Source organism: Zophobas morio, unplaced genomic scaffold (assembly GCF_036711695.1).
Source record: "Zophobas morio isolate AGI-343-1 ecotype UQ-CSIRO unplaced genomic scaffold, CSIRO_AGI_Zmor_V1 ptg000006l, whole genome shotgun sequence".
NCBI lineage: Eukaryota > Metazoa > Arthropoda > Insecta > Coleoptera > Tenebrionidae > Zophobas > Zophobas morio.
The window spans coordinates 8430650-8453801 of NW_026972111.1; the positions used below are offsets into that span (position 1 = coordinate 8430650).

At 30.7% G+C, this 23152-nt stretch overlaps 1 protein-coding gene across 2 annotated transcripts in view; it reads left to right on the top strand.

Annotated features, from left to right (window-relative positions):
* The window catches only part of LOC135123485 (protein yellow-like), a 48730-nt gene extending 25826 nt beyond the window's left edge, over positions 1-22904 (top strand). For both annotated transcript variants that reach the window (XM_064048159.1, XM_064048158.1), the window contains exons 2-4: positions 3228-3388; positions 10385-10744; positions 21897-22904. In XM_064048159.1, the coding sequence (XP_063904229.1) occupies positions 3280-3388; positions 10385-10744; positions 21897-22846 (1419 nt within the window). In that variant the 5' untranslated portion in view covers positions 3228-3279 and the 3' untranslated portion in view covers positions 22847-22904. The remainder of the gene's footprint in view (positions 1-3227; positions 3389-10384; positions 10745-21896) is intronic.
* Positions 22905-23152: the final 248 nt, after the last annotated feature.

Below are 23152 nucleotides of genomic sequence, written 5' to 3' on the forward strand. Positions count from 1 at the left end.
AGATCTCGTTCTAAATCCCTATAATTCGCACTACTGCTGTAAAGCTTGATGTCATCTGCGAACATGGCGAAAGGCGAGGTTACGATGTTTTTGATATCGGCAGTATAAGCGACAAAGAGTAGCGGGCCAAACACCGAGCCCTGGGGCACCCCACTCACAACATCGACAGATCTACTAAGTCCATCACTGACTTTGACTCGAAATGTTCTATCGCTCAGAAAAGAATCTATCCACCCAAGAAGTTTTCCTCGTATATCAAGATATTGCAATTTGTGAAGAAGCCTGCGTTTCGGAACCTTGTCAAAAGCTTTTGAAAAATCGAGATATAAAATATCTACGGGGCGACCCAGATCGATATCCCTAGTCCAGTCTAACAAACAGCACAAAATATTCGATTGGACAGATTTCCCAGGTAAGAAGCCATGCTGTTCGGGTGGAATTAGATTGTAATTTATAAGAAACTTGACTAAATGGTCGTAGATAATGGATTCCATGACCTTGACCACGAGCGATGTCAAACTCACTGGCCTATAGTTTGATGCATCAAACTTATCACCCTTGTTCTTGTAAATTGGTTTGACAAACGCGGTTTTCCAGTCGGAGGGAAGTCTAGATTGCATGGATGATTGCGCCATTAGAATAGAAAGCGGAGTGGAAAGAGAGGCTGCACAGTTCTTTAAAACGCAGGCGGAAATAAGATCAGGACCTGGAGATTTAGTAAGTTTCAATTTTCTGAGCTTCTCTGACACCGCGTCCGCAGAGAATTTTATATCAGTGATACTATTCGAATTACAAACGCTAGATAAATTAGGCATCCCAGAAAGAGGTTCCACAGTAAACACTTTGGCAAAGGAATCGGCAAATATATCAGCAACGGTGTAACTGTTCTCATTAACCATGCCTGCCGCATCTTTAACCTTAACTGTTTTAACTGGACCTGATAAAGTAGTGCGAATATACTTAAAAAGAGTTTTGGTGTCCTTATTCTTTGCAATACGCTTCTCATAATCAAGTCTAGCCTCTCTGATGACAGTCGAAAGATGGTTAGAAAAAGCCCTGTGAGCATTGTAACTCGTTTCGGTGTCTGTTCGTTTAAAAGCTCGCCTAAGTGCTGTCTTTTTGCGTACTAGGTTTAAAATTCTCCCGTTAATCCATGGTTTTGATAAAGATCTTTTAAACGTGGAACTAGTGGTGTACTGTGTGACAGTATCAGATAGTGTTGCTTTAAAGCAATCCCAATTGTTACTTATGGACAAATCCGAAAGAAGACAATTCCAATCTAGCTTCCCTAAGTGCTTATTCAGGGCTTCAAAATCTATCACCTTCCGTTCAAGCGTGATAGTTCTCCTTCGACGTGTGTAACAAACTTGTAAACACCGCCACCCCTTCCAACCCGATCCTATCGAAAAATGGTATATCCATCGAGAGATATTAACGCATCAGTTATAAAAGAAGTCAACCATGTTTCGGACACCATTATAATCGTTGGTTTATATGTGTCAACAAAAGCACAAAAATCGTCAAACTTTGCCATCGAAGATGCCACATTAGTGTAGGCAACAGTGCTGACAAAGTAATCGGACAAAGATTTATTATCCATGAGAGGATTAAAATTGGGCATGTAGAGAAAAAGAAAAAGAGAAAAAGATGCAAAGAGAAAAAAAAAGAAAAAAGCTTTGATGCTATTTATCAAGTGCGTTTATTTGTCAATACCAACCGATTCGTCTTCCAAAGCTGACAAATCGGGAACCAGATCGTCCCCATTTTTCTCTTTTGCCATTGCTTTTTTAATTTTTCTCTGCACCTTCTTACACCTATTTTTATGCTTTTTTTATGAATGATAGGATAAACGTCGTACAATAAAGTGAGCACCCCGTTAACATCTTTTGTATATGAACGCGTTAGTTTTAAAATGTCACCATCACCTACTGCTTTGTCCATGAACTCCACGACTTTGTCAAAGCTCAATGGGTACTGATCCGTGTTATCAATTAAATTTTTAGCTGGGGCAAGTAGCTCAGAAGTAGGAGTTAGACTTTCACAAGAGTTGCTAGGTCTAATTTTTTTTGGTCTACGATCATCATCAGCAGGAGTACCTCTAGTAAGATCTGTCAACCTTTTTTTAATCAGCCCACTCTTCTTTTTTTAATCAAAAAATAAGTTCCGTTACACGTTTCTTTAAATTCTCCAGAAGACATCGTCAACGCATTTGCCACATTTTTCCAGTCCTCCCATGTTTCCTTTCAGAATTCAACAGATTTTCCAGTGCTTTCGTCTGATTATCTTTATTTATATTCAGCATTACTTAGAATGACATTTTAATTGCTCTGAATAAAATCAAAAATTCTTTCACTGCTGGGCCTGACCAAATCCCAGGTTTTGTGATACACGATTGTAAAAATATTGTTGTTCAACCTTTATTAGCAATTTTTAATGTTGCCCTTACTACTGGTGCATTCCCAAAAACGTGGAAGGCTTCGAAAGTCACGCCAATCTTCAAATCGGGTAATAATGCTGAAATAGATAAATATCGTCCTGTATCAATAATAAATAACCTTTGAAAAGTTTCTAAAATCGTTCTGTAGGTATTCATTTATCTATCCTCATGTCCGAAAATATATCTCTCCGCAGCAGCATGGATTTGTTGATAGGCGCTCAACAATAACCAATTTAGCTTGTTTTTCCCAATTTCTGACAGAAGCTATTGATAATGGGTCCCAAGTAGACGTGATTTATACAGATTTTGCTAAAGCTTTTGATCGTCTTGATCACTTAATGTTATTATCTAAACTTCGGTTATGGTCTCTGCGGCAATATTTTCAATTTACTTCGCTCATATATAACCAGCACATCGCGATATGTTTTTTATAATGGTCACTCTTCTCAGATTTACGATGTCACATCAGGAGTTCCACAAGGAGCTAATCTTGGTCCGCTACTTTTCATTTTATTTGTGAACGATTTGCTTACCATTTTCAAGAGTCAATCATTAATATACGTGGACGATGTGACATTATAATCAGGCAATGTAAATAAAAAAAAAATGTAATAATCCAAATTAACTAAAATTTTCGGTGCAAGGTTAGAATAAATGGCACTATTTGACATATTAACGACAACGGTGTCAATGGTTTTTGTCGTGGCTAGGTAGATAATATTTCTAGTTGCCCTCGTCAGTAAATATTTCGTGTTGGTCTATATTTCTAATTACTTTCTTTTTTTTTCAGATTATGTGTTCCAGTATTGATTTTGTGCTTCCATTCTGACACCAGTGCCCAAATGGCGGTCAGTTGGTTTGATAACTGGAGCCCTCCTCCCAACGTATTTCCAGACCACCACCCATTCCATGCTCCACTTGGTAATCAAAGCTACAACCATCAAAGAACCGGTAAGCTAATCTATGAAGGATAATCTCACGTAATACTTCGTTTACGATCAAGGTGAAAAAAATCCCTGCAATGTTTTTCTTAACCAGAGAAAGGCGAATGCATAATAAGTTTTTTATGCACCAACACGCTACAATTAAAGAAAACAAACAGATTATGTGTGATCACATTTACACATTAATTACAATCTATTCTGGGGCGTTTTTATTGAATGGTATCGAAGGAGTCTAATTGAGTTTTTGCAGGAAACGTAATTACATGGTTGGGGGGAAAGCGGTGGAACTGATCGTTTACTTTATTGCATAAATTTTCGGAGGTATTGCGTAAGGTTTTATTATAAGTAATTAAAAGTAAAAGAATGAAACGTAAAAAGTGAGCGTAAATGACTCGACCAAGTTGTAGAAGAAGCATTACGGGCTTTGGGTCTGCAGGAATGTTAAAGTTTTGCAACATCTTGTATTTCATAATTATTGAACGTTCCGCAAAAAATAAAGTTATTTAAACTCATTTAAATTCTTGTCTTTACGACTTAAGTTGTTTAGCGCCAAAGTACCCTTTAGTTACTTATCTAGATCATTTGACTGAACTGGTTAATGATAATTTACATACATCCTTCGAGCTGTTAATTACTGCACGATAAAACGTGCAAATTGGAATATTATTGTAATTAATATCATTTAACACCTCAAAAATGAAACTTAAATAGTGTTGAAAGAGACAAAACAACTAATATTCAAGCCTAAAAGCGCCCTTTCCATGTCGCAAAATTATAAGTAAGATTAACGCATTAGAGTACGAAAAAATAGGTCTTCCATTTCCGTCTATCTATCTGTCTGCCTGTTGCCTGTCCGAATTTTTATTAGACAGATAATCTCCAAAACTACTAAACCGATTGTTTTCAAATTCTATATGTAGATTGAATTTGAATAAAATCCCCACCATCAATAAGATGAAGTCATCTACAAAATTTGAATTAGCAAATATTATTTCAATTTTATAAAATAAGATCATTCTTCAGATGTGATTTATGAATCCGTGTTCAGTTTTTACCCTAGATATCGAAATTTTTGGAAAAAAAATCAAAATTATATAACAACATTTTGCAATTTAACTTTTCCTAAGGTTAATCCCCTTCTGAAAAATTGATGACGTCATTTCCATTTCTTGATTTTTCTTGACAATTTTTCAATATTGCAATTTTTCTTTTTTCGATTTTTCAGTTTCTCAATATTTGATTTTTCGATTTTTCAATTCGACGTTTCCCCAAATTTTTGTTTTTTAATTTTCATTTTTCCGATTTTATAACATAACTTTTCGTTTTTTCATTCCCTTTATTTCTTCCATCTTACTTTTGATTTTCTAATTTTTAGTTTACTTAGTTCTTCAAATTTTCAATCTTTGATTTTTCAATTCCTCGATCTTTCAATTTTCCAAATTTCTCAATTTTGTAATTTTTGTATTTATCCGATTTTACGTTTTCTTTAAGTTTCCGTATTTGATTTTACAATATTTCGTTTTTCTCAACTTTTGATATTTCTATTTTTCAATTTTTCGTTTCTTCAATTTTTCAAGTTCTTGACTTCCACTTTTTAGATTTTTCAAAGCTTTCGGTTCATTCTTTTTCGTTTTTCATTTATAATATTTCATTTTTTGCAATTTTGCAGTTTTTACACTTTTTTTATCCGAAAAACTGAAGAAACGAAAAATTTCAAAATCGAAAACGTGGAAAATCGAAACATTGCAAATCGAAAAATGAAACGAAAAGTAAAAATTGAGAATTTTATAAATAAAAAAAGAAAAACGAATCGAATCGGCAAATTATGGAATCATCAAAATTGTAATTTCGAAAAATTGTAATATTGAAAGATTAAAAAATTGAAACTCGAAAAACTGAAAAATCGAATAAGTGAGAAATTTTAAAATCCGATAATTAAAAAATGGGAGAAATTCTAAAATCGTGACAACTGAAAAAGTGAAAAATGTTAAAAATTATAATTAGTATTAGATACATATTTAAAATGAAACCTAGAAGAATTGAAAAGCAAAAATTGAAGGATTTAAGAAAAATCTAAAATGGAAAAAAAGAAAAATTGAAAAATCTAAAAGTTGGAAAATCGAAAAATTAAAAGCCAAAAAATTTTACATTGAAAAAAAGAAAAAATGGAAAATTAGATCAATGAAAAATGGAGCAACTGATAAAATAAAGAAAATAAAAACGAAATGAAAAATTGAAAAATATATAAACTGTAAAATTAAATATTGAAAACTACAAATCGAAAAATTGTTAATTTACAAACATCCAAAAATTGGAAAATGGGAAAACTGAAAAATTTAAAAATGAAAACTCGAATATATGCATATCGTAAAATTAAAGAAATAAAGAAAATGAAAAATCTAAAAATTGAGGAAACGAAAAATTGTAAACCGAAAATTTGAAGGAACGAAAAATTGAAATATTCAAAATTGAAAAATTGCTAAATCTACAAACTAAAAAAACAAAAAAATGAAAAATTGAAAAATCGCAAATCGAGAAATTGGAGAGACGAACAAAAAAGAAAAATCGGACGATTGAAGAAACAAAAAATTGATAATATTGAAATTGAAATAAATTAGAAAATCGAAACACTCAAAAATCGAAAAATTTGTAAAAAAAGCAAATCAAAAACCAAAACGAAAAATTGGAAATCAAAAATTTAAAGAAATAAAAATTAAAGAATCCAAATATTAAAAAAATTAAAATCGAAACATCTAACAGTTGGAAAATCGGAAAACTAAAAATTTTTTAAATGAAAGCTCGAAGAGATATATATCGTAAAAAAATAAGAAAAATGAAAAAAGTATAAAATCGAAATATTGAAAGATCGAAAAATTGTAAAAATACAGAAACTAAAAAACCCGAACTAAAAATTGCAAATCGAAAACTCGAAGAAATGAAAAATTAAAGAATTCAAAAATTAAAAAATTAAAAACTAAAAAATCGCGAAATCAATAAACTGAAGAAACAAAAAACCGACAAATCAAGATATTTAAGAAACGAAAATTAAAAACATTAAAAATGAAAAGAAAAAAATTATAAAATCGAAATATTGAATAATCGAATAAATAAAAAATAAAGATGCATAAAAATTAAAAATTAAAAATTAAAAACTCGAGAAACTCAAATAAAAAAATTGCGTGAAAAATTTCATATTGAAAATAGGAAAATTTCGAAAATGAGAACAATGAAATACTGATGAAATTAAAAAATAAAGAAAATGAAAAACCGTCACGAAAAATTGCATATCGAAAAATTGAAGAAATGAAAAACGGAAAAATCTAAAAATTGAAAAATTGAATCATAAATAAATAAAAAAAAATTGCAAATTTTACAACCTGAAACATCCAAAAGTTGGGAAATCGGAAAACTGAAAAATTTGAAAATGAAAATTCGAAGATATACATATCGTAAAATCGAAAAAACAAAAGACTGAAGAAACGAAAAATTGAAAACATTGAAATTGAAAAAAAAATTACAAATCGCAACATTGAAAAATCCAAAAAAAGCAAATAAAAAACCAAAACGTAAAATTGTAAATCGAAAATTTAAAGAGATAAAGAATTAAAGAATCCAAAAATTAAAATTGAAACAATTAAAAGTTTGAAAATCTGAAAACTGAAAATTTTTAAAATGAAAACTCGAAGACTTTCATATCGTAAAAAAATCGGAAAAATTAAAAAATTATTAAGAAGAATTGGAAATTAAAGAAAATAAAACATCGAAACAAAAAAATTGAAGAAATGAAAAATTGAAAAATCTAAAAACTGAAAAATTGAGTTATAAATAAATAAATAAATAATTAAATTAAATGTAAATACTGACAACTCGTGAAATTGCAAATTTACAAACTGAAACATCCAAAAGTTGGGAAAAATTTTAAAATGAAAACTCGAAGATATACATATCGTAAAATCGAAGAAACAAAAAAATGATAAATCAAGAAACTGAAGAAACGAACATTATAAAAATTAAAAATGAAGAAACAAAAAAGTAAAAATCGAAACATTGAAAAATGAAATAATTAAAAAAATGAAGAACATGAAAAACTAAAACGAAAACCTGCATATCGAGAAGCTCAAATCAAAAAATTGCAATATCTAAAAATTGGAAAATTTCACATCGAAAAATTTGGAAATTAGAACAATGAAAAACCGAAGAATTAAAAATTAATAAAATAAAAAACCAACACGAAAAATTGCATATCCAAAAATTGAAGTAATGAAAAATTGAAAAATCTAAAACTGAAAGATTAAATTATAAATAAATAAATAATTGAATTAAATGTAATACTGAAAACTCATGAAATTGCAAATCAAAAAAAATTGCAAATTTACAAACTGAAGCATGCAAAAGTTGGGAAATTGGAAAACTGAAATATTTTAAAATGAAAACTCGAAGATATACATATCGTAAAATCTAAAAAACAAAAAAAAGGAAAAATCGGAAGTCTGAAGAAACAAAAAATTGAAAATATTGAAATTGAAAAAAAATTAGAAATCGAAAAATTTGTAAAAATAAAGCAAATAGAAAACCGAAACGAAAAATTGCAAATCGAAAATTTAAAGAAATGAAAAATTAAAGAATCCAAAAATTAAAAAATAAAAATTGAAACATCTAAAAGTTGGAAAATCGGAAAATTGAAAATTTTTAAAATGGAAGCTCGAAGGGATAGATATCAGAAAAAAATTGGAAAAATTAAAAAATTATAAAATCGAAATATTGAAAAATCGTAAAATTGTAAAAATAAAGAAAATAAAAATCCAAACCAAAAATTGCAATGCATTGAAGCAACGAAAAATTAAAGAATCCAAAAATTGAAAAATTAAAAACTGAAAACTCGAGAAATTTTAATCGAAAAATTGCGAAATCCACAAACTGTAGAAACAAAAAAATTATAAGTCAGAAATTGAAGAAACGTCAATTATAAAAATTAAAAATGAAAAAACAAAGAATAAAAAATAAAGAAAATAAACAACCGAAACTCAAAATTGCATATCCAAAAATAGAAAAAATGAAAAATGAAAAATTGAACAATCCAAAAACTGAAAAATTGGATTATAATTAAATAAATAATTAAATTTATAATGTAAATACTGAAAATTCGTGAAATTGCAAATCGAAAAAACTGCAAATTTATGAATCATCCAAAATTTGGAAAATCGGAAAGCAGAAAAATTTTAAGCTGGAATAGATACAAAATTGTAAGAATTAAAAAATTATAAAATCGAAATACTGAAAAATCGAAAATTTGTAAAAATAAAGAAAATAAAAAACCAAAACCAAAAATTGCAAATTGAGAACTCGAAGAAACGAAAAATGAAAGAGTCCAAAAATTGAAAAAACAAAAAATTATAAAAACATGAAATGCCGAAAGGAAAAACTGCAAATCGAAAAATTGGGAAATAAAAATTAAAAACTTGAGAAGCTCAAATCAAAAAATAGCAAAATATGAAAATTGAAACATTTAAAATTTGGATATTTGAAAAACTGAAAAAAAAAATGACAAATTGAAGAATTAAAAAATTCACGCTACAGGTTTTTACTTTATAGAGCAAAACAAAAATCGCAAAAAAATTCATAAGTTTTCAACGAAGCGGCGAGGAAAGTTCTGTCCAAACAACCTTTGGCCATTTTTTTTATTTTAATGATGTTTAAATTAGGTATATGATTTCCTACACCAGGGCAAGATTCCGTTAACTATTCTGTTGCTCTCCATTTAAAGATAAGTTTTGTAATCTTCTAAGAATTTTTGTGAGACATCCGCTATATGTGAACATTTAACTTTTGTCTGAATAGAAAGTCAAACGGAATTAACGACAGTGACAACCAAATGAATATTTATCCCAGAGGTATCGATTTTCAGTTGATTACAAAACCAACAAAAAATAAATACTTTAATATTGACGAATACCACCGGTAGCAACCAATTTAAATAACCTCCGCAAAAAATTGCAAATCTAGAACATAAATCACGAAAATTGCGTTAGGAACTAACGATAAATTCATTAATGACGCTCACAGCACCTTTTACTTCCAATTTGTGATAATTGTGAATAATGTTTTTATGAAAATCGTGACACGAAAAGAAAATGGTGCAACTCACGGTTTTATTTCTAATTAAAAAAATTAGTTCTACTGTGGGTCTTGCAACTTTTAAACACTTAACTAAATAGCTTAAAATATTCTAAAATATAGAAAAAATATCGACAACATGCAAGCGAATTTCTGTTTTGTTTGTTTAAATTAGAAGGAAACTTAATATTCATTAAAATGAGTGAACCACATTGTAATTTGCTCCGGTAACAAAAAATTTACAGTTATATGCAAGTAAAAGTCTTCTCACGTAATCTGAATAAAAACTGGAACAAAACGATTTAACCTTCGCTGCTTTGTTTACACTGAGTAATTCACTGTGACCACGTTTTAAAAGCTCCAAGTTTGACCACTGAGCTTCAATAATTGCAAATTTCTACATTCTGTGATTTATCCACCTGCTGATTTCAGACAGAATAAATAACCAAATGGCTGACTTACCGTCGGTTATAGAGTTATAATAGTTATTGTTCAGAATTAAATAACACATGTTACACAGGAACAAAATCGTAACTTTCACATTTTTAAAATTTTACGTTAAAAATTATTTCAAAATTTACTTTCACATTGATCGAGTTTTTTTTGTGCTCATAAATTAACTCAGTCAATAAATATTACATGTTATGCATTTGATTAACTTGGAAAAAATGGTACAAAAAAGCGGTGAGCGATGACGTGACTAGTTTTTCTAATTAATAAGTAGCAGGAATTACGTTATTATGCAGTTATGTAACTGAAATAGTTTGCAGATTTTTGACCTGATTATTAAGGAGTTTCAAGTGCAAGGACAATGAAAGAGAAATAACTAGTGTTGCAAGAAATTTGCAGACACAAAGGTGAAAATACATTAAAGGATGTTTTTTTTTAGTGGATAAATATGGTCCCATCTCCAACCTCTTGCCGTTCTTCCTCCAACTGGGCCTACTCGACGTTCCCAATAACTACGAGCCCGCCGAACGCACAGGCCCCTTTGTGACATGGTACCAATGGAAAATGATGGATTTTCAATATGAGACACCTGAAGATCGAGAGTTCGCCTTATCAAACGGAGATTTCATTCCTGAAAATAATCTTCCACTGGGAGTGGAAGTCTATAAGGACCGCCTTTTCATCACCATGCCCAAGTGGAAGCCTGGAGTTCCCGCTACTTTAGCTGTTTTGCCAAAAACACCCAAAGAACTTACACCAAAGCTGGTACCATACCCCAATTGGGATTACCATAACACAAGTAAGAAATTAGCACATCTGAATTATTAATATTTGCTGTCATAATATTATACTGTGTCTTCGGATAATCTTAAGATAAAGCCTACAAATGGAGCAGTTTTGGCTGATATTCTATTCAAATTTTTTCGTAAAATTATTTCAGACTTTTGATATGGGACTAGCGAATCAAGCGATGTGGAAAATATTTGAAATTAGTCTAGGAAAAAATTGTTACTAATTTTTTTATATAAAACCATACAATGGGAAAAAAACTTTCTAGCAGATGGTCGTCATTTACTAAAATTGTTAAACAATGTTTGTTATAATTTTTTTTTATTTCAATACTATAAGGTGTTACTCCTCCTACAAAATACTGTAACCCGGTCTAGCCAGTAAAAAAGGGTTTGTTTACAGTTGTTAAATCTGTACAAATTTTGTTTTTAATGTTTTGTTCTAAAATAATTAGGGGAGCAAATATGTTCAAATTTCTGCTTTTGCATGTAAAGTCCCTATGTTCAGAAAACGATTCTACACCCGGTATAGTATATACACAACCACAAAAAAAGTGTTCTCCTTGAGTTATTTTGTGTTATAAATTTTCAGCAACTTCCCGAGCGTAAGCTAAGGAAGTATAGTAATCGAGTCCATTGGAGGACCCGCTACTTCCATGTTTTCTCGACGTTTCATGATCCCTAGAGAACGAAAAAATAACTTCTGTTTCCCTCTGTCTGCCTGTCTATCTGTCTGCTTTCTGTCCGGATTTTTATTAAACAGATAATCTCCAAAACTACCAGATCGATTGTTGTCAAATTCTGTATCTATGTTAGGCATATCATGTAGATGGTAAAATGCTAACCAAAACTGTTTTTTAATTTTTCCACTTTTCAGTTTTTCGATTTTTTAATTTCCAATTTTTGACGTTTCTAAATTTTTAGTTTTTGGATGACTCAATTTTTCAATATTTCAGTTTTGGGATTTTAAAATTTGTCCATTCTTCAATTTCTCAATTCTTCAAATTTTCGATACCTCGATGTCTTGATTTTTTTAATTCTCAATTTTCCGATGATTTGGTTTTACGTTTTTCCAATTGTTCCACTTTTCAATTTTTCGATTTTTAATTTTCAATATTTGACGTCTCTAAATTTTCAATTTTTCGGTTTCTCAATTTTTCGATTAATTGATATTTTTAATTTCTTCTCACTTTCTCGACTTTTCAATGTTCCGATTTTTCAGTTTTTCAATTGTTCAAATTTTCGATTTTTCAGTTAATTGATTTTTCAGATTTTTGATTTTTTCAATTTTTAAATTTTCTGATGTTTTAGTATTACGATTTTTCAATTTTTCTATTTTTAAGTTTCTCAATTTTCTTATCTTTCAATTTTAGGCGTTTCTAAATTTTCAATTTTTCGATTACTCAATTTTTCGATATTTCAATTTTAGGATTTTTCTCTTTTTTTTATTCTTCAATTTTTCGATTTCTCATTTTCTCAATTTTTGTTTTTCAATTTTTGACCTTTCCAAATTTTCAATTTTTCGAAATCTCTATTTCTTGATTAATTGAATTTTTTTTTGATTTCTCGACTTTTCAGTGTTTCGATTTTTCAGGTTTTCGATTTTTCGATTAATTGATATATATTTTGTTTTTTTTCTCAATTTTCCGACTTTTCAATGCTCCGATTTTTCAGTTTTTTAATTGTTTAATTTTTAGATTTTTCAGTTTTTTTGATTTTTCAATTACATATTTTTCGACTTTTCGATTCCTTGATTTCTTGGTTTTTCGATTCCTAAATTTTCCGATGTTTTGGTATTACAAATTTTTAATTTTTCCAGTCTAAATTTTTCTATTCTTAAAATTTTTTTGTTTTTCAATTCTTGATGTTTCTAAATGTTCAGTTTTTCGATTACTCAATTTTTCAATATTTCAGTGTTGGAATTTTTCAATTTTTTGATTATTCAATCTTTTGATATTTCAATGTTGGAATGTTTTCATTTTTCCATTCTTCAATTTTCTCGATTCTTGAAATTTTCTATACCTCGATTTCTTGATTTTTCGATTTTTCAATTTTCCCATGTTTTAATTACGATTTTTCAATTTTTCGATTGCAATTTTTTATTTTTCAGTTTTTGGGGTTTCTAAATTTTCATTTTTTCGATTACTCAATTTTTCGATATTTCAGTTTTAGGGTTTTTCTCTTTTTTTATTCTTCAATTTTTCGATTTCTTATTTTCTATATTATTAGTTTTTCAGTTCCTCGATTTTCAATTTTTCCATTATTCAAATTTTCGATTCTCCAATTTCTCGATTCTTTAAATTTTCGACTTCCCGATTTCTTGATTTTTCGATTTCTCAATTTTTCCATTAATTGATTTTTTAATTTGTTTTCGATATCTCAACTTTTCAAGGTTCCGATTTTTCAGTTTTTCAGTTCTTCAATTTTTCAAGTTTTTGACTTTTCGATTTGTCGATTTTCAATTTTTCAATATTTCTGTCTTGAGATTTTTTTATTCTTCAATTCCTCCATTCTTAAAATCTTCGATGCCTAGATGTCTTGATTTTTCCAATTTTTCAACGTTTCAGAATTTTGATTTTTTATAAATTCAATTTGACGGTTCAGATTTTTTTGATTTCTCTATTTCTTGATTAATCGAATTTTTATTTTTTCCCGACTTCTTGACTTTTCAATGTTTCGATTTTTCAGTATGTCGGTTCAATTTTTGCGATTTTTCAGGTTATTGATTTTTCAATTTTTCGAATCTTCAGTTTCTCGATTCTTCAAATTTTAGATTTCCTCAATTTCTAGATTTTTCGATTTCTCAATTTTCCGATGTTTTAATATTACAATTTTTTAATTTTTCCAGTCTTCAATTTTCTATTTCTAAAATTTTTTTGTTCTTTCAATTTTTGGTGTTTCTAAGTTTTCAATTTTTCGATTACTCGGTTTTTAGATGTTTCAGTTTTGGGATTTTTCTCTTTTTTTATTGTTCAGCTTTTCAATTTTTCGATTACTTATTTTTGGACGTTCTAGTTTGCCAATTTTTCGATTCTTCAATTTCTGGATTATTCAGTTTCGCCTCCTCGATTTCTTGACTTTTCGATTCCGCAGTTTTCCGATATTTTAGTTTCAAACTTTTCAAATTTTTCGACTTTTCAATTTTTCAATTTTGCATTTTTCCATTTTTGGCGTTTCTAAATTGTCATTTTTTTGATTTCTCGATTTTCGATTGTTTTGAATTTTTGATTTTTTTGATTCTTCAGTTTCTCATTCTTAAAATTTTCAATGTCTAGATATCTCGATTTTTCAACTTTTCAAATTTTCTGATATTTTAGTTTTACGTTTTTCCAATTTTTCAATTTTTCAATTTTTAGATTTTTTAAAATTTCAGTTTTTGACTTTTCAAAATTGTAGGATTTCTCCATTTCTTAATTAATCGAATTTATTTTTTTTTTTTAATTTCTGGACTTCGTAATGTTTTGGTTTTTCAGTTTTTCAATTTTTCGATTTTGCAAATTTTCGACTTTCGAGTTTTCCATTTTTCGTTTTTCAATTTTTGATTAGTTAATTTTTCGATGTTTTAGTATTACGATTTTTCAATTTTTCTATTTTTAAAATTGTCAATTTTTGGATTATGCAATTTTTCAATATTTCAGCGAGAGGATTTTGCAGTTTTTCGTTCAATAAACGAAAAACTGCAAAATATTATATTATATTATATTTCGATATTTTGATGTTGGAATTTTTACATTTTTCCATCCTTTAATCTCTCGATTCTTCAAATTTTCAATGCCTCGATTTCTGGATTTTTCTATTTCTCAATGTTTTAGTTTTAGGTTTTTGCAATTTTTCCACTTTTCAATTTTTCGATTTTTAATTTTCAATTTTTGACGTTTCTAATTTTTCAATTTTTGGATTGCTCAATTTGTCAATATTTCAGTGTTAGGATTTTACACTTTTTCGATTACTGAGTTTCTCAATATTTCAGTGTTGGGATTTTAATATTATTAAATTTTTCGATAATTCAGTACTAGGATTTTTCAATTTTTCCATTCTTCAATTTCTCGATTCTTCAAATTTTCGATGCCTTGATGTTTTATTTTTACGTTTTCAAAGTTTTCCACTTTTCAATTTTTGACGATTGCAAATTTTCAATTTTTCGATTTATCAATTTCTTGTTTAATCGATTTTTTATTTTTTTATCGATTTTTCGACTTTTCAAGTTTCGATTTTTCAGTTTTTCAATTCTTCAATTTTTTGATATTTGACATTTTTGATTTTTCAATTTTTCGATTTTTCAAATTTTCCGATGTTTTAGTATTAAAATTTTTCAAATTTTCTATTCTTAATTTCTTTTTCTTTTTCAATTTTTGATGTTTCTAAATTTTCAGTTTTTCGATTATTCAATTTTTTAATATTGCAGAGTTGGGATTTTTCAATTTTTCGATTACTCAATTCGATATTTTAGAGTTGCTATTTCTCAATTTTTCCAGTCTTCAATTTCTCGATTTCTCAATTTTCCGATGTTTTAGGTTTGTTTTTCCATTTTTTTCAATCTTCAGTTTTTCAATTTCTTGATTAATTCATTTTATGACTTTCTTTCAATTTCTCGACTTTTCAATGTTTTAGTAGGTATTACAATTTTTGAATTTTTCGCTTCTCTAAATTTTTAATTCCTCGATCTCTTAATTTTTCGATTTCTCAATTTTCCGATGTTTTAGGATTACAATTTTTCTATTCTTCAGTTTTTCTATTTTAAAACTGTTTTTTTTTTCAATTTTTGACGTTTCTAAATTTTCAATTTTTCGATTACTCGATTTACCAATATTTCAGTGTTGGGATTTTTCAATTTTTCTATTCTTTAATTTCTCAATTTCTCAATTTTCCGATGTTTTAGGTCTACGTTTCCCAAGTTTTCCAATTTCTTGATTAATTATTTTTTTTTGATTTCTCGACTTTTTAATGTTTTGATTTTTAGGTTTTTCAGTTGTTCAATTTTTCGATATTTCAGTCTTGGCATTTTCCAATATTTTCGATTCTTGAATTTACCGGTTCTTTAAATTTTCGATTCCTTGATTTTTCAATTTATCAATTTTTCGGTGTTTTAGTTTTACTTTTTTCAATTTTTATATTTTTAAAATTAATTTTTTTTTTATTTTTCAATTTTTCTATTTTTGAAGCCACATATCAGTTTTACCCGTTTAATCTCACCAAATGGTATTTCCAAGATTACGCTGCTCGTTGAGGAAAATCCAAGTTTGCTGAAAATTAGAATTCTTCAACGTTTTGGATACAAATACACAACGTAAAATTTTATGTTGTGCTCTTTTATACTGGACGTAATTTGAGAATTGCATATGGGTATGTATAAGATAGTTCATAATCCTGAGCTTCCCGTATTAAATATATAATTGATTGTTGGAGAAATTAATAATCTTTGTATTTCAAGGATAATGAAAAATTGCACTTTTCCATTGTTAGATTCTTATGCCCAACCTTTCGAGACAATTTCCGCAATCTCAAGGCTACAATGTAATTCATAGAATTAAGGATATATAATTATAACAGTATTTTCTTTTTACGTAAAAACTTGAAAAACGTATTCTGGATTCCGAGAATTAAATTGTAGCCTTGAAAAAGAGAAACATTTCTTCGAAACATCGTCAATAAACATCTATAATTATAAAAATGTTTAATTCCTCATTATCAGTGAATAAATAATACCAAAAGAAGATTTGAAAAACACGCACAATTAATTACCTAATCTTGTAAGAAAATAAATTGTAAGTATTAACACAAAATGATATATCTCTAAACTAACTAAAAATTCGGACCCACCTTTATACACGCAATTAAACTTTGTTATATTATAGTATTTTAAAAAATAAAAACCGCATGTACAAAATCCTAAGCAATAAAATTAAAACAACAAAAAAAAGATATATGGGTGGACGCCAAAAAAAAATTTTTTTTTTCAAAGAATCTTTTAAATTAACCTCACCTTTAGTGACCCTAGTGGTTACTAAAGACGTAGTTTTCATTTTAATGTTTTTGTAAATCCAGTACTTCGTTTGGTGACTTGTTGGAGGGGAATATTTTGCTAAATATTTATTACATCACTAAATATCTGATAACTCTTTACCAAAAATAATGGTGTCGAAGATTTCAGTGTTAAATCATCAGCTCTCTAATTTTGAGCGATGTCGTAAATTTTTTTACAGATTTTGAAAGTTAACGTCCAGTTTTTTACAACTTCGTTGCAGGTTGCACATTATCAGTATAACATATGACAGTTTCTATCCAAATATCTCGTCCGAATTACTCGTAATTATACTGGTTTTGGTGACAGTACAAGTCGAAGCTCTATTTCTTCAACTAAATATGTAATATGTCATTCGCGATCTTTCTGGTCGAGTATGTTTTTTTAGTTTAAAAACGGGTTTAAAAATGAGGTTATGAATGAATTCACCCATTCAATGTGATAAATGTAGAAGCTGGGCTGCCAAAATTAGATTTTTTGTATCGGATTATATAATTTATTGCTAATATACGTAGACAATAGACACAAGATATCCAAAGCATGGATAAATAAAGCAAACAATTAAAATTTTTAGAGTTAGTAATTTGAAAATTTGCTTCTTCCAATTTCACCATAAATTTCGACCCTCAATGTGGCTCCAACTACGTGTATTTTGACCATAGGGAGAAACAAGTGTTGCATTTAAAAATTCAACTGAGTTTGGTTTGAAAATTGTATCAATCACGCTTTCAACACTCTAAAAGATCATGTTGCAAATGTTACAATATTGTATATTTTCTTACATAAGGACAGGAGAAATTAATGACAGATGACAGACAGATGGGGTCATGAAATGTCGAGAAAGCATAAAAGTAGCCAGTCGTCAGATGGACTTTACTTTACAATACTTCCTTAGCTTTCGCTCGGGAAGAAAAAGATTATAGAAAACAATTAAACCACTGGGAAGATATTTCGTTGTTTAAATGGACACAACATTGTTAATTTTTGGTCATTTCATTCCGAGGATCAGGTTGATCTACAAAAGTACTATTTCCCATCCAAAATTTGTCCCTAATAAATTTATTAAATACAGATTCATTTTTGTCCAAAAAATGTGTATAGTTTATAACATGATCTCAACAAGTTCTTGTTTCGATTTCAAAATTTTTTGTAATCACGCCCTTGTCCGCTTTACTCTAGCTAATTGGCTATGGGATTATGAACAATCGCACAGAGGAGGCGGAGAACTCTAATATCCATCGCTACACTCCTAATTCATTATGTTACTTAAGAATTAATTTCTCCTGTTCTTATGTAAGGAAAAGTACCAAATCTACTAAAACCTGCTAAAATAAGACCGATTTTGGCAAATGAGATCCCTGTAAGAAAATAGAGAGTGGATGGGCGAGGTTAGTACGTGCTAAAATAAGATCGATTTTAGCAAATGGCATACCCCCTAAGAAAATAGGGAGTGGGTGGGCGGGGCTAGCACCAGCTAAACTAAGACCGATTTTGGCAAATGACATACCCTCTAAGAAAACAGAGGGTGGGTGGGCGGGGCTAGTACCTTTTAAGACTGAATTATGTAAATTAAATATTCTGCAAGAAATTAGAGGGCGGGCGGCTGGAGCTAGTACCTGGTAAGATAAGACTGATTTTAGCAAATGCCGTATCCTCTAAGAAATTTAATTACATTATTGTAAGAAAAAACACTAAAGGCTCCAAAGCACTTTCAAATTCTTTCCAAACAGGAATACCTAGAACCTCAAAATTGTTTTAAATTTTTCAAAAAAAGACGGTTTCCCAAAATCAATTCAATGACTGTCTCTCGAATTAAAAAAAAAACACTTCGGCACTCAAGACATTTCCAAAATTCATAAAAAATAAAACACTCAAAGCTCAAAAGATTTTTTCAAATTCAACCAGCACCGGATTCCTTTAAATTTATCCGAAAATAAAACATCAAAGTTCTAAAATTATAACTACGAACATTTAAAATAGGGTTTTGAAAACTTTGACAATTTTTGATACCTCAAACATTTTTAACTGCTTACTCGATTTTTGCTGATTCGTACATTCGCTTTATATCAGGCAAACATTGTACTTAGAGTCCATTAGGAGATCTACATCACAGAACTGTTTACATTGTGTTAAATGAGTACCATTGATGTTGTAATAAAATTCATTTAATTTTGATATTCTATCAAATTTCATTATTTTACATTTAACCCTATTAACTTATTAACACTATCAAAATAAGTGATTTAGATTTTGCTGCAAACGAAGGCAGTCCATGAAAGACTTTATTTCACTTACAATCAAGAGATTGCAACATCATTGAACAACTAAACAAAAAATAGAAGACCCAAATTTGACCCTTGCATAACACCACTATTGGCATGAAAAAAATTAGATCTGAAACCATTGCATTCAACATAGTGAGCTCTGTTTGCAATAACGGATTTCAATAACAAAATTAGCTCATCACAAATTCCAAAAGTTCTAAGTCAAAGCAGAACACTTTCTTTCCCTGGTGTAACTTTCAAATCTGTATTGACGTTTAAATATTAAAAACATAAAAAAATCGAGTGAACAGTTAAAAATATTTGACGTATAAAAAATTGACAAAGTTTTCACGTTTAAAATGTTCGCAGTTAATTTTAGGTCCCCTATATATTTTTTTTAATTCGAAAGACTCTTGGGTCCCATGGTGTATTATTTTGGGAGCCCTTGGATAATTTTTTGTAAATTATTTAAAACAATTCTGGGGGACTTCGGTGTTCTATTTTTGGAAAATTCTGACCTGGCCTGTTTTTGAGTTAAATTTGAGACCCCGTTTTTCTTTTTGAAAAATTTAAAACAATCTTAGTACTAGCCCTCTAAGAAAATAAAGCGGATGGGTGGGGCTAGTGCTTGCCAAGATACGGCTGAATTTGGCAAATGATATACCCTCTAAAAAAGTAGAGGGCGGGTGGGTGGGGCTAGTACTAGCTAAGATAAAACTGATATTGCCAAATGGTATACCTTCGAAGAAAATAAAGGGTGGGTGGGCGGGGCAAATACTTGCCAAGATCAGACTGATTTTGCCAAAAGATATAGGATACTAGTCTCAGCCGCCCGCCCTCTATTTTCTTAGAGAATATGTCGTTTGCCAAAATTAGTCTTATATTAGTAGGTACTAGGACCGCCCACCCACCCTCTCTTTTCTTAGAGGGTATGTCATTTGCAAAAATCGGTCTTATTTTAGCCGCTACTAGAAACTGAAACTAAAATTAATAAATTAATTATATGGACAAGACAAGAATTTTGAACACCTTCTGTAGTGTTTAGTTATACCTTCGTAGAAAATAAAAGGTGGGTGGGCGAGACCAATACTTGCCAAGATGAGACTGATTTTGCCAAATGATATACCCTGCACTTTTCATTTTCTTAGAAAGTGCGTCAGTTGGCAAAATCAGTCTTATCTTAGTTAGTATCAGCCCCGCCCACTCGCCCTTCATTTTCTTAGAGAGTAGGTCATTTGCCAAAATCAGCCTTATCTTAGCAGGTGCTAGCCATCCACCCTCTCTTTTCTTAGACGGTATCTCATTTACCAAAATCAGTCTTATCTTAGCAGGTGCTAGCCCCGCCCACCCGCCCTCTATATTCTTAGAGTGTATCTCATTTGCCAAAGTCAATCTTATTTTAGCAGCTACTTTAATTACATCAATCTTCAAAAAATCATTTGATATTACTAGGTCCAAAATTCTATTGTGCGAATTGACTATGGTATTATGTTGACGAGAACTGTTAAGCTGTAAAAATGCATCGAAGACATTGAAAAGAGTACTTTTTCTATACAAAACACAGTCTTCCAATTCGGAAATATTAAAATTCCCCGCTAATAAGACTAGTTGTTTAAATTCTACAGCATATTCTAAAAATTCGAAAAACTCAACATAGTCGGTATTCGGTAGGTGTACATGAAAGAGGTATATAAACGGTGAAGATAAAAACTTGAAATTTGTGCAAAATAAAAAATGGGGAACAAGACAATAAAATTTATTGCACTGTGTAAAGGTCACGTTCCTAAATATTTCTGGTAGTATTTCTTGATCGTAACTACTATTCAATGAATGGCACAGAATAACTTGGATTAAGAACCAAAAAAATGGTGTACTGATAAGCAACGTCCAAAAGCACGATAAGGGCCAGTCATGTATCAGTTGGTTGCCGCCGTCTGTTCGGTTAACGTTTTTCGGAAAGGTAAATTTTTCCGATTCAGAGCGTGTCGACAAGGTAATGCTTTATGGATCAGTGGTGCAGCATCTCCAAGATCATGGTACCTTCAACCCTCAAACTTACGATCGTAGCCGTGATAGGACCGAAAGATACTTCAAGCTGAAGAACAAATTTTGGAATTCGTCGAAGAAGAGCCCGACATCAGCACTCATCGACTTGCCACTAAAGTTGGAGTTTTACAGTTTGTAGTGCAAAATATATTAATTATGAAAGAACATGACCTACATCCATACCACGTCAAAAAGTGAAAGCTCTGGAGCCCATTGATTTCCACGTCGTGCATTCTGTTTACGGATCAAGTAGGATTCACTCGCAATGCTGTTTTCAACAGCCACAACACTCACATTTGGTCTTATGAAAATTCACACATTCACACAATGTCCAAAAACTATCGAAGAGTTTCAAGATTGAAAGTCACAGCCACTGTAGTCATTTTACCTATTCGTGCAAACATGTTGCTACCTGCTTAATCCTGTATTACTAGTCAAGGACAACATTTATTGTAAAAAGGTAGTAGCATTCTAAGATGGATCAGTGGCATCGCATCGAAGGTGGTGCATGGGGTTTTGCCCATTACTATGTTACGTGATACTGTCGTCACAATGATTACATATATTTCGAAATCATCCTGTATATGTCCACATTCCTAATATTTTCACAGCTGGTACATTTATGTTCTCAACGGTCATATCAAATGAATCTTTTGGAGCTTACACCTCCTCTAGGTTCCTGAAGGAATGAGAAAACCCATTCGTGTTATACGAGCAATTTTGCTTTCAATAGGTACATAGAGTCACGCTATAATGAAAATGATTCAAGTGAAAATTTTATATTAACATACGTGTTGTAAACGTGTCATTAAACATTCTCTAACGTTTCAGTTTCCTGCCAAGGCCTGACATCAGTATTTCGCGTTCAAGCCGACACTTGCGGCCGCTTATGGGTCCTCGACTCCGGCCTAATCAACGTCACCATCAAACCCAAGCAAGCATGCCCTCCCCAAATATTCATCTTCGACCTCTCCACCAACAAACTCATCCTCCGTTACGAGCTTCCCGAAGAATTCATCAAACAAGACGGCCTCTACTCCAACATAGCCGTAGACATCCGCGACAACGACTGCGTCAACGTCCATGCCTACCTAACAGACGTGTGGAGGTACGGTTTGGTGGTGTTCAGCTTGGAGAAACGAAGAAGTTGGCGAATCACTGACCACCTCTTCTACCCAGAACCGTTAGCAGCAGCTTACAACGTCCACGGTCTTGAATTCGAATGGGTCGACGGAGTCTTCGGGTTGTCTCTAAGTCCCTATAACCGCAAAGCACAAGACAGGATCCTCTACTTTCACCCAATGTCCAGCTTCAGAGAATTCTACGTGAAGACGTCGGTAGTGTGTAACGAGACCGGATGGAGCGATGTTAAAGACGCCTTTAAGGTTATGGGTCAAAGTAGGGGAAGGTTCGGGCATGTTTCTGCGTCTGCTATGGACAGGAATGCAATAATGTTTTTCAATATGGTGACGAGGGATTCAATTGGGTGCTGGGACTCGAGGAAGCCGTATAAGAGGGATAATATAGGTGTGGTTGCCAAGAGTACGAAGAGCTTGGTTTTCCCCAATGACTTGAAGATTGATAATGAGGAGAGACAGAGTGTGTGGATTTTGTCCAATCGATTGCCATTTTTTCTGTACAGAGAACTGAACAAGAAAGAGTATAATTTTAGGATAATGTCGGCCTACACCGACGAAGCCATAAAGGGGACGATTTGTGATCCAGAAGTCAAGCGGTTTGATAGTTTCAGGAGTTATCCGGATGGGGATGATTGTTATTAAAGATTGTAATTAGCACTATATATTAAATTATTACTAAAATAAAGTTATTTTCTAAGTTTGTGTTAGTTTACGTCGAATTTTGGTTCATGACGGGTATTCAGTTGAAAACGTCATCACGTTGGCACTGTTTTTTTTAAGTTTTTGAGTGTCGTTGAGTCGTTGCTTATTTTATTTTATTGATTGGTGTCACAGTTTATGCACAAAATATTTAACTATAAACTATGAACACATTTAAATGAGGCATAATTGTTGTTGAGTGTTTCTTCAAGGTGAAACTACGTAATTTTAAATATTCAAAGAAATGCA